The sequence below is a fragment of the Candoia aspera genome, chromosome 4 (assembly GCF_035149785.1).
Source record: "Candoia aspera isolate rCanAsp1 chromosome 4, rCanAsp1.hap2, whole genome shotgun sequence".
Classification (NCBI taxonomy): Eukaryota; Metazoa; Chordata; class Lepidosauria; order Squamata; family Boidae; genus Candoia; species Candoia aspera.
Genome location: NC_086156.1, coordinates 62,274,378 through 62,289,441, shown reverse-complemented (window position 1 = coordinate 62,289,441; position 15,064 = coordinate 62,274,378). Strand labels below are relative to the sequence as shown.

At 38.7% G+C, this 15,064-nt stretch overlaps 1 protein-coding gene across 1 annotated transcript in view; it reads right to left on the bottom strand.

Moving 5' to 3' along the window:
• ERP44 (endoplasmic reticulum protein 44) overlaps positions 1–15,064 on the bottom strand; it is an 88,070-nt gene that overhangs the window by 27,706 nt on the left and 45,300 nt on the right. Inside the window, exon 4 of the mRNA XM_063304257.1 lies at positions 13,647–13,762. Within this exon, the coding sequence (XP_063160327.1) occupies positions 13,647–13,762 (116 nt within the window). The remainder of the gene's footprint in view (positions 1–13,646; positions 13,763–15,064) is intronic.

Sequence of the window (15,064 nt, the reverse complement as noted above, 5' to 3'; positions counted from 1 at the left end):
CCAGAGTTCACAATTTCAGCAACTCCCTACACAGCAGAGCACTCTACTATCTCCAAGGTCAGGACCAGATAAGCAAAGGAGGCACAATACTCTTGATTTAATTAAAGAGAAGATTCAGATATCAGATGAACCTATGGAGGATGAGGAAGAGTTAGTCCAGCTGTTTGGCACCCTTCCCACAGAAGAACAACAATCAATTATAAGAAAACTCGAGGCAGTTAAATCAGTGCTTCAGTCAGTGACTGCTGCAACTGAATCTCTCAATACTCTATTGCCCTCCAGTTGTCCTCCGATTGAAATGCTGTCTAGTTCATCCTCTGAGTGCTTAACATCTCCAAAAAATTAAAAAAGGTGCTCCAGTCCAAGAGTAGTAACACCCCAGCAAATTCAAACGAACTCTGGTGACTCCCAGACCCCTAGGATTACAGAACCTAAGATGGATGATTCTAACACCAGTGTATTAGTGCATCAGACTCACATGGTCACCAGACAAAATAATACAGCAAAAGGAAGTCACCAAGATAAGCCGCTTCACCGTGTAGAGTCTTCAAAAAGAAATCAAGTCATTAATCCGTGTGTATACCTGAATACATCAGGGTCTCTTGATTTTATATTTGCAGATGAATGACAGAATGGGTTACAACCATTCAGCCCCAATTAGTTTATTCTCCTGCCCTCCTGCTGTCGTGACAGGCACCATTGCTGTCCATCAGGCTTCTATTGTTCCCTATTTGAATTTTGGTGTTACAGAAGGAAGCCTCACCGTTGGGACATCTGTACCTTCTCCCCACATTCTATTGAAGAGCATGTTTTGCTTTGAAGTGCCTTTTGGGGTGGATTTGCCTGATGCCTTGGGTTAGAGTGGGCTGTTTTGGGGAGGGTGGTGTAAAAAGGTGAACCTGGGCCACTTTGCCCCAAATTGCTATTCAGATCCTTAAGGATGCCTACTGCCCCACATTTGTCACTCGTCGTGGGCCAAACAGACCATCCTCTTCACTTATAATAAGTTAATCTTTGTAACTCTACATTTATTTTTTAGGGCAAATACACATTTGTTTTGTTTCACCCAATACCTGGATTTTGGAACCTGAGTAATTGGGGGGAAGATGGTTGTCTTGGACTATCCCCGTTCGTGCATTCTGTTTTGTGATCTCCCATGCAGAACGAGCACAGTAGATGCTGCTTTTGCTCTCCCCCTCCCCATTGTTAATACAAGAGCTTCACCTTATAAGGGATAGGTGCTCTTTTTGTCAGCAAACTTTGATGCTATGGCCGTACAGGCAAATGTGAAAAAGTTAACAAATTGGTTGCCAAATGATTACTCAAAACTGAGCTGGGTATAATTTGAACCAACTGCTCGCTTTTTGTAGATTACTAAAAACAATCAAAGACTCCTATATTTACTCTCTTATCTATTCCAATTATCTTTAGGTTTTCTCTAGGGACCACTGTAATGATGCCCTTCCTTCAGCACTGTTACAGAGAAGATATTGTGAACTGCCCATGGCTCATCATCCTTGTGACATACAGGCGATAAAATCAATAACACATATGGAGGTTTTATGCAACATTGCATTGAAATTTTATTCTTCCTCTTCCAGCAGCAATCTTCGGACAATTAAACCATTTCTATGTTGATTTCCTGATCACTTATAAGTTTTTTTTTTAATGCAACCAACGATCTTGCAAAGTTTGGTTATCCAGCCTCAAGTTTCCAGCAGGGCTTCTGTTGTAAGATTTAAGATGGATTGCTGTGCATGCCAATTTGTGTTTATCTCTTATGACTCCCCTTCCTCCCCCCTACTTTTTATTTCTGTTTTATCCGCTGGCTAATGGCCATAATAAATAAAACTGAACTGAACTGAACTGATATGTGGCAATCCTCTGTAGAAAAAGAAAAAAATCCTTCTTGGATTTTCTTTTTCTACAGAAATAGGAACTACCTGAAGAATTCTTCTGTTGAAATACTGGAAAATGAACACATATTCAGTTTATATTGCTTAACAAGTGATGAAATCAAGGACCATATTATTATTTGATATATACATTAGACATAATTGTTCAAAGAAGTGTTGGTAGAAAAAGTATCCAATATGGCAATGCCTTTGTGTGGTGTAGGGCATTATGCTTAACTTCATAATGGGTGGCTATAAAAGACTGCACATCCTGTGGCCCAGGATGCCCTCCTGAAAAGAGTTGAAGAGGCAATCTGAACATTGAAAATCTTTTATTCTGGAAAAATAAATTCTGACTACCCATTAGATATCCAGTTTATGTCACTCTTCTCCCACTCTAGATAACAGACTGAAATACAAAGAAGGGAAACACAGTTTGGTGTCATAGTTAAGGCACCAGACTAGAAACTGAGAGACTGGGAGTTCTAGTCCCACCTTAGGCATGAAGTCAACTGGATGACCTTGGGCCAGTCACTTTCTCTCAGCCCAAGGAAGGAGGCAATGGCAAACCACTTCCAAGGAAACTATAGTCCAGACTATATCCAGACTGTTGCCAGGAGTCAACACTGATCCAAAGGCACACACACATACACAGCTATTGCTTCCTATGAAAGGTGGAATTTAGCTTTTTGACTCCAGAGTCAGATCTGTTCATAAAACTACAGAACCAGGAAAAAAAGTAACAACCTCAAAGCTTCTTTCTGACTGATGTTATAGCAGTGAGAAAAGTTTACGTTCCAGGTTTTTAAAAGTATTTCTGTGTTTTAGCTTCTTATATTAGATTTTAATATACCTTTTATGCTTTTAACTGACTGTACCCCACCCTCCTTATGCTGGTCTTTGATCGTAATAAAGATTTGTTTGTTATGCTCCAGGTTATCTTAAAAGAAATGAAATGGCTCAAAAGAAGATCAGGACCAAGTGGAGTTCTCAAGAAGCAATCCTATGGACAACAAGTAATTTTAGGTTTGAGGCTCGCTTCAGAAGTTACTTGATGTGCACATGTAGACAGTGGAGCAGCCACTAGCCAGGTTCAGTACTAAGGACACAGTACTGGCCTCACATAAATGCCAAAACTGAAGGACAGAAACCTGAAAAAGTTACTTTTCTTTCTATAGTATCTGCTCCAACAGAAGGCTTTTCAAATAAATTTATGTATCCAAATGGTAGAAACACACCAAAAAGCCAAAAGGCTGCATAATTATTTCCTTTCCCTTTTCTTGCTACTGCTCAAGCTCTAGATTTTAAACACCTTAGGTCAGTATAATGATGCTCCTCCTGACTGGAGAAGTCTAGAACTGAACAGTGGACCAGGGGATTATATTGAGATCAGAAAGAGACTGAAGTACTAGGGTCTATTGGGTCAATTGTGAGTTACCAGCGTAACCTTTGGTTCTTCCAGATTTACTCTGCATAAGCCCTTAACTGAAGGAGGACTGTTAAGTAATCTGAATGTGGGCTCTTGTTCTCTACAAGAATTAATTGCAGTTCTGGAGGAATGGCTTGAAACTAAACAGGAAAGGCATATAGCTCTTACCTCAAGAAAACATATAGTATGTCTACCTTCTGTTGAGTTCCAAACATCATGAGACATCCTTTGTGGGCTCCCCCAACTCTAGGAGACTGCATCAGTGGGGAGTAGATTTCCAACACAGAAGTGTCCACTATCTTAGGGAGAACTTTATAGTAGAAGAGAGAGCAATGAATTTGTGAGTTTGCATCAGAAATTGTGTGTAAAAAAAAGTAGAAGTGGCCACTGAAGGAAGCAAAAATGAAATTATACCTAAGTCACAGTATCTATGTAGGAGAACACGACAAGCTAAAAGCAAGTTATCTGTCTGCTTTGCAAATACTGACAGCTTCCTACAGGCTCCACCTCCTGCCTTCTGGCAGAAAATTTGTATCAGTTATCATGCCCAGGATCATTCCCAAATGATACAGTCTGTGGGTGAGAAAAAGAGTACTGTTTTCCATATAGATAGGAAAGCCACAATCACAGAGGCACTGAATGCTCATGTGTACATTTGTATACCAGTGATTGTATAGGAAAATCACCTGTGTAAGAATAAATGAAGATACCTCACTGTTTGCACTGAAAGGCTACCCTGGTTACCAAGATCTTTCAGAAGATCAATATTCCAATGTCTTAGTCACAGATGTGTTTGCATGGCAACATTTGATACAATTGCTCTTGTTGAGAATTACCTGGAATCTATCATTAAGGTGGCTACTGTGAGAATGTCCTTGGAGAATGATTATGGTAATTGGATAAGCTAGATAATGAATGATCTTCCAAAAATTATCATGGCTGGCCTTAATTGCAAAGGTTGTGGCTTGCATGCCCCCTTGAGAAGAATATTACTTTTTCTACCATCAAGATGTTGGGAAGTACCACTTTCATTTTTGATAACTACAGGCCCTGAAATAGCTACATTGGTGCCTCTATCACAGGAACTTTCACCATATTCAAAACTGACTGCACCCTAATGTAATAGAATTTGGCAATATTATATTTTTTGCTTCTGACACAGAACATTCAGATGTTTGCTGTAGCTTGCTGAAGGTTTCAAAAAAAGGAGAACAGCTATAGAGTTACAGGCTGCAAGGGAGAACATCGAGTTTGAAAGCACTAGATGATTGCTGAGCTAGGGACCCTCTGCATCACAGAGTTGCAGATTTTATTAACATCCACACAGTGTCCAGATAACTCTCACTTCCATATAATAGAGTGAGCAGAAGCATGTTATAATTATGTTAATAACATTATTTTTGCTTCTTTCAGCAAACGTTCATTCCTCACAAGAGAGCACATACTATTCACTACCGTTCTACCAACATTGTCCTAAAATTTCCCAATTTCTCCATCTTTAATAAAAAAAAAACTATTATACACACACAAATTCATCAATTTATTCTATTTTTCCTGTCCTCATTTTGCCTGTGAAACAGAACTACTTTGGTCTTTGATTAAGTTTCAGGTCCATACTCCTCACTGCATCTGCATCATACAATCTGTCTAACATTCACCAGAAAGCATTCTGGTTCTCAGCCAAAAACACGGCATCATCTGCATGTAAAGGGACATATGCATTAATATACCCTCAACATCATTATTGGCATTCCTTAAATATTTACCCATAAATATATGAAACAACCAAGGAGACATCAGATACCCTCATCTTACTCCCTGATCAATATGGAACTATTTGCTAAGCATATCATGCATGCTTTACTTCAATTACAGTATATTATTGCGTTCAGCAACCAGTCTTCATACTTGTGCAAAGCAATCCATAATTCAAGCCTAATTAGATTATCACACATTTATATAAACAATAAAGTGTTCTCAGTGATGTGCTGAAAAGCAAAAATATGAGCTGCACACACATGCATAAAACTGTACACAAACTCACCACATTTTGTTTTTGCTATCTCTTGTATCCTTCTAACCAGAATTCTGCCAAAAACATTCTCAAGCTAACAGCCTTCCTTCTTCCATCTGACAGGCACAGATGCAGTGTTCACATACATACATAAAACAAGTCACACAGCCACACATGGAGCAGTGAGCAGCATTCTGAGCTACTGCTCAACTGTTTCTTCCATAGGGGTGCACTGAGGATTTTTTAAAAAAATAATTCTTGACAGCCTGAGCTGGATCTGGCCCATTTTCAAACCCAATCTTTCTTTTGGCAGTTTCTTGCACCATACCAAATTTAGTTGTGTCCTGTTTCGTTTTCAAACAATTATCCTGCTGATAGACAGGCAGACAGTCCTTAGCCTTTTTCTAATATTTTCCCAACATTCTGTTGGGATGGAAATAATAAAAAAGTAGTCTTTCACGTTTCTAAGTTTCATTCTCTGTCAAAATGATAGAATAAAAGAGAACAGATAGAGCGAGAAAGGGAAAAGATGAAAAGGTTTGGGTTTTTAAAGCTCCTAGGCAAGGCTGACCTGGATGACAGGTTGGCTCTTTCTCTTGTAGAGGAATTTGAAGATTAGATCCTGCTTACATGTTCCAAGAGAGGACACCATTTCAAGAGGCAGAATGCCTTCCATTAGAATCAGCAGCTGAAATGCTTTTTAAATTATAATTGGGTTTAGAAATCTAAAGAGAAGGTAATTTGTCCTCTCTTAAATGCCTCTATTGGTAGACCAATCACAATTTTAGCAAGTTATTCTATATGCAACACTATAAATGTTATTGATTATCTCTTATTTGTATCTTATTTCGAAGTCAAATTAGGAACCAGATAGATAAATATAATTGTTTGTTTTTTTGAAGAAATTTCTGTATCTTTTCTGTTTTGTATATATGACTTTTTATTTTAAATAATACATTCTCTCTCTCCCTTCCTCCCTCTCTCCCTCTCTCCAGGAGAAAAGGTGAAGGGTCCACCTTAGAACCCTAACTTGCACATGTTCTCTGAATAAAACAGCATTGCTAACTCAGCCAAAAAGCAGTCAGGTGCTAGAAATTCTCAGCAAACTATATGTTGGCAGATTGCTGGGAAAGCCTTTGGCCCAGGAGAGATCAGAAAAGTCACACACCAGGCATTTCTATAAAAATAATTTTATTTACAGAAAGCAAAACATCTTTAAAGGCTTCTGCATTCTTGCAGGCTCTCAGTGAGAGCTGTTTAACTCTACATGCCTACACAGAAGGGAAACAGAAACTAAAACAAGTCCAGGCAAGTTGTTCCCCCCAGGTGCAAAAATTAACATTCGAAAAGGGGACAGTTGAATTCAACCTCTTCACCCGGCCAAAATGATTAGTTACCATAGTAACCTTAATCTGTAGTAGAAAACATTAACATAATACGCACTAACAACATAAGTAACAGTATTAAAACTGCAGGATGCAAACTGGGCCACTTAGAATTAACATTTCAACCTGGGAATTCAAGGTTTTTTGATAGCAGCTAAGCTAAAACAACAAAACCATATTTTGGACCCCTTTGTTTAAATCAAAGGATCTATTTTATAGGGGATGTATTACTTAATCCTCTCCACTCCTTATTACACATTCCAAAACACATGTAAATTAAGCCAATCAGTAAGGTTAACGTTATCAACCACACTAACACTGAGCTATTGCATAACTAATGGTTATTTATTTTTGACTGAAACCTATCAAATAAAATAATTTGCATTAAGATAGTTATATTATCTCTATTTTGCCTCTGATATTTCTATCAATAAACCAATTTCTGCTTCCTTGTAATTGTGTCCTGGTTTCCAGTTCAAATGTATCCCTGAGAAATTCTCCTTCAATATAAAAAAGTTATACGAATATTTTATTTTTATAGCTTATAACCCAAAGACATAGACACTAAATTATAGTTTTACATTAGATAAATGAGCCTCTGATATATAAATTTCTCATCTTCCAGCAGCCATACAGGAAAGATTGGGAGCTTCTCTGTCCTTTCTTGAATTAAATAGTTTTCTTGTTACATGCAAACTGAAACACATTTTTGTAGCTTTAAACTCTTACAGTTTTAATTAGCTAAAATTAAACCATGATTTATTGAGTTGTCAGAGCAAAATAAAGGTGTTTTAATCTGCATTTCTCTGTTGTTGTTGTTGTTAGTTGCCATCAAGTTGTTCACAACTCATGGCAACCCTATGTATACAGAACAAAATGCTGTTCGGTCTTGCACCATATGCCTGACTGTTCCAATGTTTGCACCCATTGTTTATTTATGATTTATTTATTAATCAAATTTATCACTGCCCATCTCCCAAAAGGGACTCTGGGCGGTTTACATTAAAACATAAATAAAAATATAAAACTATAAATATCACTGGCGGTGTTGTACTTTAGAATTGATCTTGAAATATTCTTCTTAATGATGAATGCCACGCTGTTCCTCTTCGATTTTTCATTCCCAGCATAGTATACCATATGATTGTCAGATTCAAAGTGAACAATGCCGGTCCACATCAGCTCACTAATGCCTAAGATGTCGATCTTTAGGCATTCCACTTCATTCTTGACAATTTCCAATTTTCCTTGATTCATACTTCATACATTCCATGTCCCAACTGTTAATGGATGTTTGTAGCTGTTGCTTCTCATTTTGAGTCGTGCCACATCAGCAAATGAAGATCCCAGAGGCTTTACTCCATCCGCGTCACAAAACACAGCTCTACTTTGAGAAGGCAGCTCTTCCCCAGTAGCATATTGAGTGACTTCTGACCTGAGGGGCTCATTGCAAAATGTTCTGTTGTAATCCATAGGTTTTCATTGGCACGTTTTTGGGAGTAGATTGCCAGGCCTTGCTCCCTAGTCTGTTCTTTGTCTGGAAGCCCTGCTGAAACCTGTCCACCATGGGTGACCCTTTTGATAGTAGAACTACTGGTGGCAGAGCTTCCAGCATCATAGCGACATGCAAGCCACCACAGTACAACAAACTAACAGACAGGTGGTGACTGAATTTCTCTACTCCCTCTTATTTGGCTATATCAATACTATCTAGCTAGCCGAGTTGGTGATTATGTATTTATTATGTTACTAACTTCCCAAATAAACAATTTTCTAAGCTCCCTACAAAATCACACTGAGAAATAACTATGAACCATCCTTGGTGTCCACCAAGCCTCTGGCTGCATCTGATTTCAATTTTCCTTTTAAAAACTGATGTTATGGCATACTGCTTAACAAAGCACCAGACTTTGCTAGTCAATTTATCCAGAATAGGGTAACCTGAAGCCCCTGTTTTGAGGGAAAATTGGTATAAAATGTCCTACAAATGATATACAACTCTCTCAAAGACTGCCAAATTGGATAAATCATACAACAATAAATGTTGGTAATGCCACAACAAAGAAGGAACATTTTGCCATATGGTACTTATACAAAAGATTCAAAAGTACTGAAAAGAAAACAAACCAAAGCATCCAGAAAACTCTGAAAATAAAATTGGAATTAAAACCACAAATATTTTATTAGGTATGATTGCAGAGTATATAAATGAAAACAATCACAATTTATTAAGATACATGCCGACAGTAGCAAGAATCAATCTGGCACAACAGAAGACAATCTTGCTGACAATACAAGATTGGGAGACTAAAATTGGAGAATGGAGTGGAAAAATTAACTCTATATATTCACACCAGAAGTCTCACCAAATTCAAGCAGGAATGGTTCCCTTGTATACGACATATTACACAGCAAGGGAAGCTAAGATATTTAGAAAAAGAGAAACTGCTTAAAAATAATTAAAATGGTCCAAATAGAAATGTGCAACAATCACAGTTGCCCAAAACATAGTATAAAAACATTTAAGTAGTAATTAGCAGTTAAGGGGAAAAAAAAGAGAAAGGGCCTACTAGAATGCTTTTTTCTATAATTTCTTTTCTTTTTCCTTTTTTCCCCTTTTTAATTTTTTTTTAAAAAATCATAATCATATTTTTCACTTTAACCTTTGCTCTAGTGTAGAGTTTATTTCCCTTTTGTTTTTGGTTTTCTATTGTTTTACCTAATTAATAAAAATTAAAACGAGGGGGGGAAAGAAAATAACCCTGTTGGAATGACTTCAGTCCACTTGTTTTAAGTGTTGTTGTGCAAGATGCAAAGGAGGATTGCCAGCTTCTCTGTACAACATATGCAACTGGGTACGTAGCCTCACCTTTTATCCATCTATCAGGCTGCTTATTAAGATGTTAAATTTTCTCTAAAACGTTCTTGTAATCTGTAATATTAATGCAAATATCTGATCAGTTCCCCTTTTCATGACATTTTGTGCTGAAGAAAAGTTAGTTACCTGAGGGACTGCCTCACTCCCATTGCATCCACCCGTCCCACCCAGTCAGGCAGAGAGGGCATGCTACAGACCCTGTCCATGAGAGACTGTAGGGTCTGTAGCATGCCCTCTTTACACTAGAGCAAAGGGTCCAGAAGGAGGGCCTTCTCTGCCGTGGCCCCCGCCCTGTGGAACACATTACCCCCAGAGGTGAGGCAGACCCCAACTCTCCCGGTGTCATGTCCCCCGTTGCGATGTATACACACATCACAACGGGGAACATGCCTTTCCGGTGAAGGGGAGGGGGGAGGAAAGAATCAGTGCTAATCCCATAAGCACTGAAAGACAATACAGACCAAAGGACAAAGGAGCCATACCTTTGCCCTGACCCGGGAAGCCATCATCCTATCTCCCTGACAGCTCTGCATTACCACAGGGGACACACCTGCTCCGGACACAGGAAGAGGACAGAGGTAATCAGCGCTAATCCCCCTGATCGCCCATCGAGACTCCAGGTTCACCGTCGGTCAAGACTTTGGGACAATGGGGGGTGGGGAAGGATCAGGTCCGCACCGCGGGTATTTACCGGCTACCTCGCACGCCATGTGCTCATTCCCGTCTTTCTCTGTGTCTGCATTCTATTCTTAATAAACCAGATATCCTTAGCCCTGGCTGGTGAGTCTGTGTTTTTTTTCGAATAAGGCAACCATCACACCCGGCCTCCAAAAGAGAGTGAAAACTTGGCTTTGCCACCTCACTTGGGGTGGGAGCGGGGATAGCCAATCATGGGGGTGGTTGGCACTGTGATGTGGCTCTGAGGAATTTATATTTTATATAAATGTTAACTATTTTTCTATATTTCATATTTATATTTTTATGATGTATTTGTTTTTATGCTTTTAATCTGTTATTTTAACTAAATTGTAAACCACCCAGAGTCGCTTGTGAGATGGGCGATGTAGAAATATGAGAAATAAATAAATAAATAGTAGTGGTTTAGTGCCATTTACTCATGACACATTCTGTGATCTATATAGAGCATTGCATTTTCTTTCATGTTTCTTTGAAATAGCAATTTATCTTTTTTAACACAGAATACGTCCTATCTTAAAGCGAAGAACCATGCTGAGGTGGTAGCTTGAGTCTCTAGTGTTTATTGTTCTACTCTACTAGACAGAAAATCCCGCCAAACTGAAAGGCTGTGGGAAACCCTCACAGATTAAACCCAAAAATAAAGGCCGGTCTGCTCTGAGTTTTTTCGAAGAAAAGTTTAAAGTCTCTAAACTACACATGCGTTTTTCCCCCTGGATAGGGGCCCCCTCCTGCTCACCATCAGTACTCATGACAGAATGTTTCCATTGGTAATATTGAAAATTACATTTTATCTTTTCTACTTTTTAAATAAAGCTTGATTTTCTTCCTTTCTTGATCTAGTTCCCAAGGAAGACAGGACTAAATTATCTAATCACATATGTCTTGCCACACAGCCAGGAGCCTGTGCTATTGAATTCTTTTCACTTTTTGCACACACCAGGGTTAGGATGTAGAGAACAGGTAATGAAGCCCTGGAAGATAATCAGTGGCAGAGGGAACTACTAAGCCGTTACCCCAAAGCAGGTAGCTGAGTTAGGGTGTGAAGGCCCAGAGGACTTCTAGGAGAGAGTATTTGAGATTTTCAGTTTTTCATCCTATGGACTCAGCCATCTGCTACAAATGCTTACAACAACAAAAACAGCTGTTGCAGATATGCTCAAAGAAAGAGAGAAAAAAATATTTCAGTAACCTTCAGTACCATTAATCATGGTATACTTCCAGACCATCTGACAGTTTGGGGAACTGGGGCATTGCTTTGCAATGGTTCCATTCCTGTCAGGGAATGCTGACTATGTCACTCAAAGACTACTGACTAAGTTGGAGATGATATCCGGGAATCCCTCAAATCTACATTTTGTCTCCAGTGCTTTTTAACATATATGAAACCACTAGGATAGTTCTTCAGGAAATCTGAAGCTGTTACCAATATAATGATGGCACTCAAATCTATTTATCTCTGCCTAGGTCATTAGGCAATGGCAGACTTCCCTGAATGCTTTCCTTATGGGCAGTAATTGGCTAGATGAGGGAAAACAAATGGAAACTGAATCAAAATAAGATGGAAGTACTCATAATAGTATATTATAATTTTACGATTGGGATAGTTCCACTTGTTCTAGATGGGATCATAGCTAATACAGTAGCTATGACCACACCTAGATAAAGGTAGTCTAAGAACAGTGGTATATTCACTGTCACGGAGGTTAAGAGTGGTAACCTCCAGGCTTGATTCCTGTTATGAGCACCATGTAGGGTTACCCATGTGCCATACTAGGCAGAAACTTCAACTGACACAAAACGCTGCAGCCAGTTTGGTTTTCAGAGTATCCCATGGAGATTGCATCATACAATTCTGAATGCTCTGCCATACATATGCATGTAGTCTTACTACTATTGCCAGCTATTTAAAATGTTTTATTGATAAATTAGCAACTGCCTAAACATCAACATTTTAATAAATACCTTTATTATCAACATCTTAATAGAGATTTCAACTGACAGGAAAAAAAAAAGACTACTGGTAGGATGGGAGAGAGAAGTCTATTTTGAAAAATGCTGGATAAAGTGTATGCAGAAAAATTAAATGAGTGCCATGTTATAGTGCAGTAACATCGCATTGTAAGTTTATATTCCAAGCAGACTTTTTAGGATTCTACACAACTCACAGCATAAAACTTTCTATTAGCAGCTGAATTTCATTAGACTGGAGAAAGAAGGGCATGATCCCTTGACTTGCTCTTGATTACTATTTACTCACTTTTAGGACATCCCCTTCACCAGCTTGTCAAATAAGATATCATTTTTAATACTTTCTTTTCCATACTATTATAGGGTTATTTATCATTGTATCCATTAAATTACAATTTTAATAAAAATATGGTGTATTTCTCAATCAGCCATTATAGATGTACATCTTAAACTACGATTCCAAAGTCCTAGCTCTTATACCACCCTCTATTTCTAATTTTAGAAGTGTGATAATTTTTTTTAAAAAAAGAGTTAAGAACTGTCTAGGATCACATCAAAGCTCCGCATATTCTCCAGCAAAACATCTTTATATTGATTCTAAGAGCAGGCAAAGTGACATTTTGTTACTAGACATCAAACATTGTAAAAGCCATCAATAATTCCTTATCATTTGCTGTGCCTTAAAAGACCGGTAGGAATTGCTAGAGTCTGCAGCATGCCTGATCAATTGTACATCAAAAAGAAGACAGCTATGTCAGGCTGACCACTCCGAATGCAGTTCAGAAAAAGGACCTATGTCTGCTTCCTGCAGGCACTGCAGTTGCATAAAGAAGGATGACATTTACATTGTAAATGAAATTTGTTCCCAAATTAATAATCCTAAATGCTAATTATAAGCCACATTCAGAAACTAAAATACAGACAAATGTACCTTGCCAAAACAAGACATTAAAATATTTCTTCTGCAGAGAAATGCAATTCTGATTTTGGAGAAAAATGAAATAAGTAATGTGATTCCTGACTAGTGTTCAGCAGGAGCTCTGAAGAAATGAAGAACTCATTAAAAGTGAAATGTAATTTTTAATTAACTATGACCAGCAGCAAGGTAGATGGACTCAGTTACAGTGGTGATAAGTGCACCATTGGAAGACCTGAAAGACCAGATTAGAAACAGATTGCCATGGAGAAAAAGCTATCTATGTGGTTGCTAAAAATTGACATTGACTTGATGGCGCATAATCAATTTTTAAATCAGCAATATATCTTTGTTCAGTAACACACTGCAAGATCTTAAGTTTATTCCAACAATAGTTTTCATGTTTGAATTTTCTCAACTAGATATTTAAAACATAAACAAGTTTTAAAACAGTTTACTTACAGTGCTGATCACAATCTACTCTGGCAAATACAACTTGATTCTTATCTGGAAAATCCTCTTTAATTACATTGGAAGCTTCCTCAAAAATAGGGTGTAGCATTTGACTAAATCGACACCTGTTGAAAGGAAAGACATCAAATTAAAGGCCAATTTCTGAAAATAAAATATTTGAGGATTTCACACTATTAGTATCACACACAACAGTATTGAAAGCAAATGGTCTGCACAATAGATTTCTCCATACAGATAAATTAATGAACCAAGGAAATCTAATCTGAATATTTTCCTAATCCTTCAAGAAGGGGTTTATTTCTCTTGGTAATAAGACGACAAGGAAAAGGAAGTCTAATCAGTCCCTAGGTTTCAAGGTCATTCCTGGGGAAAAAATTATAATTAGAACATGCTCATAGTTGAACACCAATACAATATACCTTTGGAAAGTACTGATTTGATAAAGTATATTTCTTATTTATTTATTAAACAAATTTATATGGCCACCCAACTCACACACAGTGACTCCAAGCAGCTTACAAAATTAAAATCCACAATATAAAAACCTGTCAACCCAGCCCCCCACAGTGGCTACAAACACAATCAGATCAGCCACTTGATGGGCTCTGTCTCAACCTGGGGTCCCCAGGCCCATTGACAAAACCACGTCTTCTGGGCCTTTTGGAAAAGCATAAAGGTGGGGGCCAATCTAATCTCCAGGGGAATGATGTTCCACAGGGAGGCAGCCACCATGGAGAAGGTCCTTTTTAGTGGTCCCACTAGATGAACTTCCCTCATAGAAGAGACCTGTAATATACCCTGCCTCCCCACTCTGGAGGGCCAGGTAGATGTGACTAGGAAAAGATGGTCCTTCAAATAAGCAGGCCCCAAGCCATGTAGGGCTTTAAAGATGATAATTGGAGCACCCTGAATTGGATCCAGAAGTAAATCGGCAACCAACACAGCTCCCACAAAAGAGGTGACACATGCGTAAATCTAGACTTGTGCAGAACTGTATGGTCACTGCATTTTAAACCAACTGAATCTTCCAGATACCCTACAAGGGCAGCCCCATGTACTGTAGAGTGCATTACAATAGTCCAAATGGGAGGTGTCTAGGACGTGGGTGACTGTGGGAAGGGCACGCTGGTCCTAGAATGGGTGCAACTGGCACACAACTCTCATTTGTGCAAAGGCCATCCTGGCATGACTCCCACTTGCTCCTTGAGCAGGAGTTGCAGGTGCAGGAGAACTCCCAGATTGCACACCAGGTCCATCTGGGGCAGTGCAACTCTGTCCATGACCAAAGATGGTATTCTCCAAGAACCAAGGAGCCCCAAACCAAAACCACTCCATCTTGCCAGGGTTCAGTTTTGGCCTGTTGCTCCCCATCCAGACCTCAACAGCCTCCAGCCACTGAGAAAGGG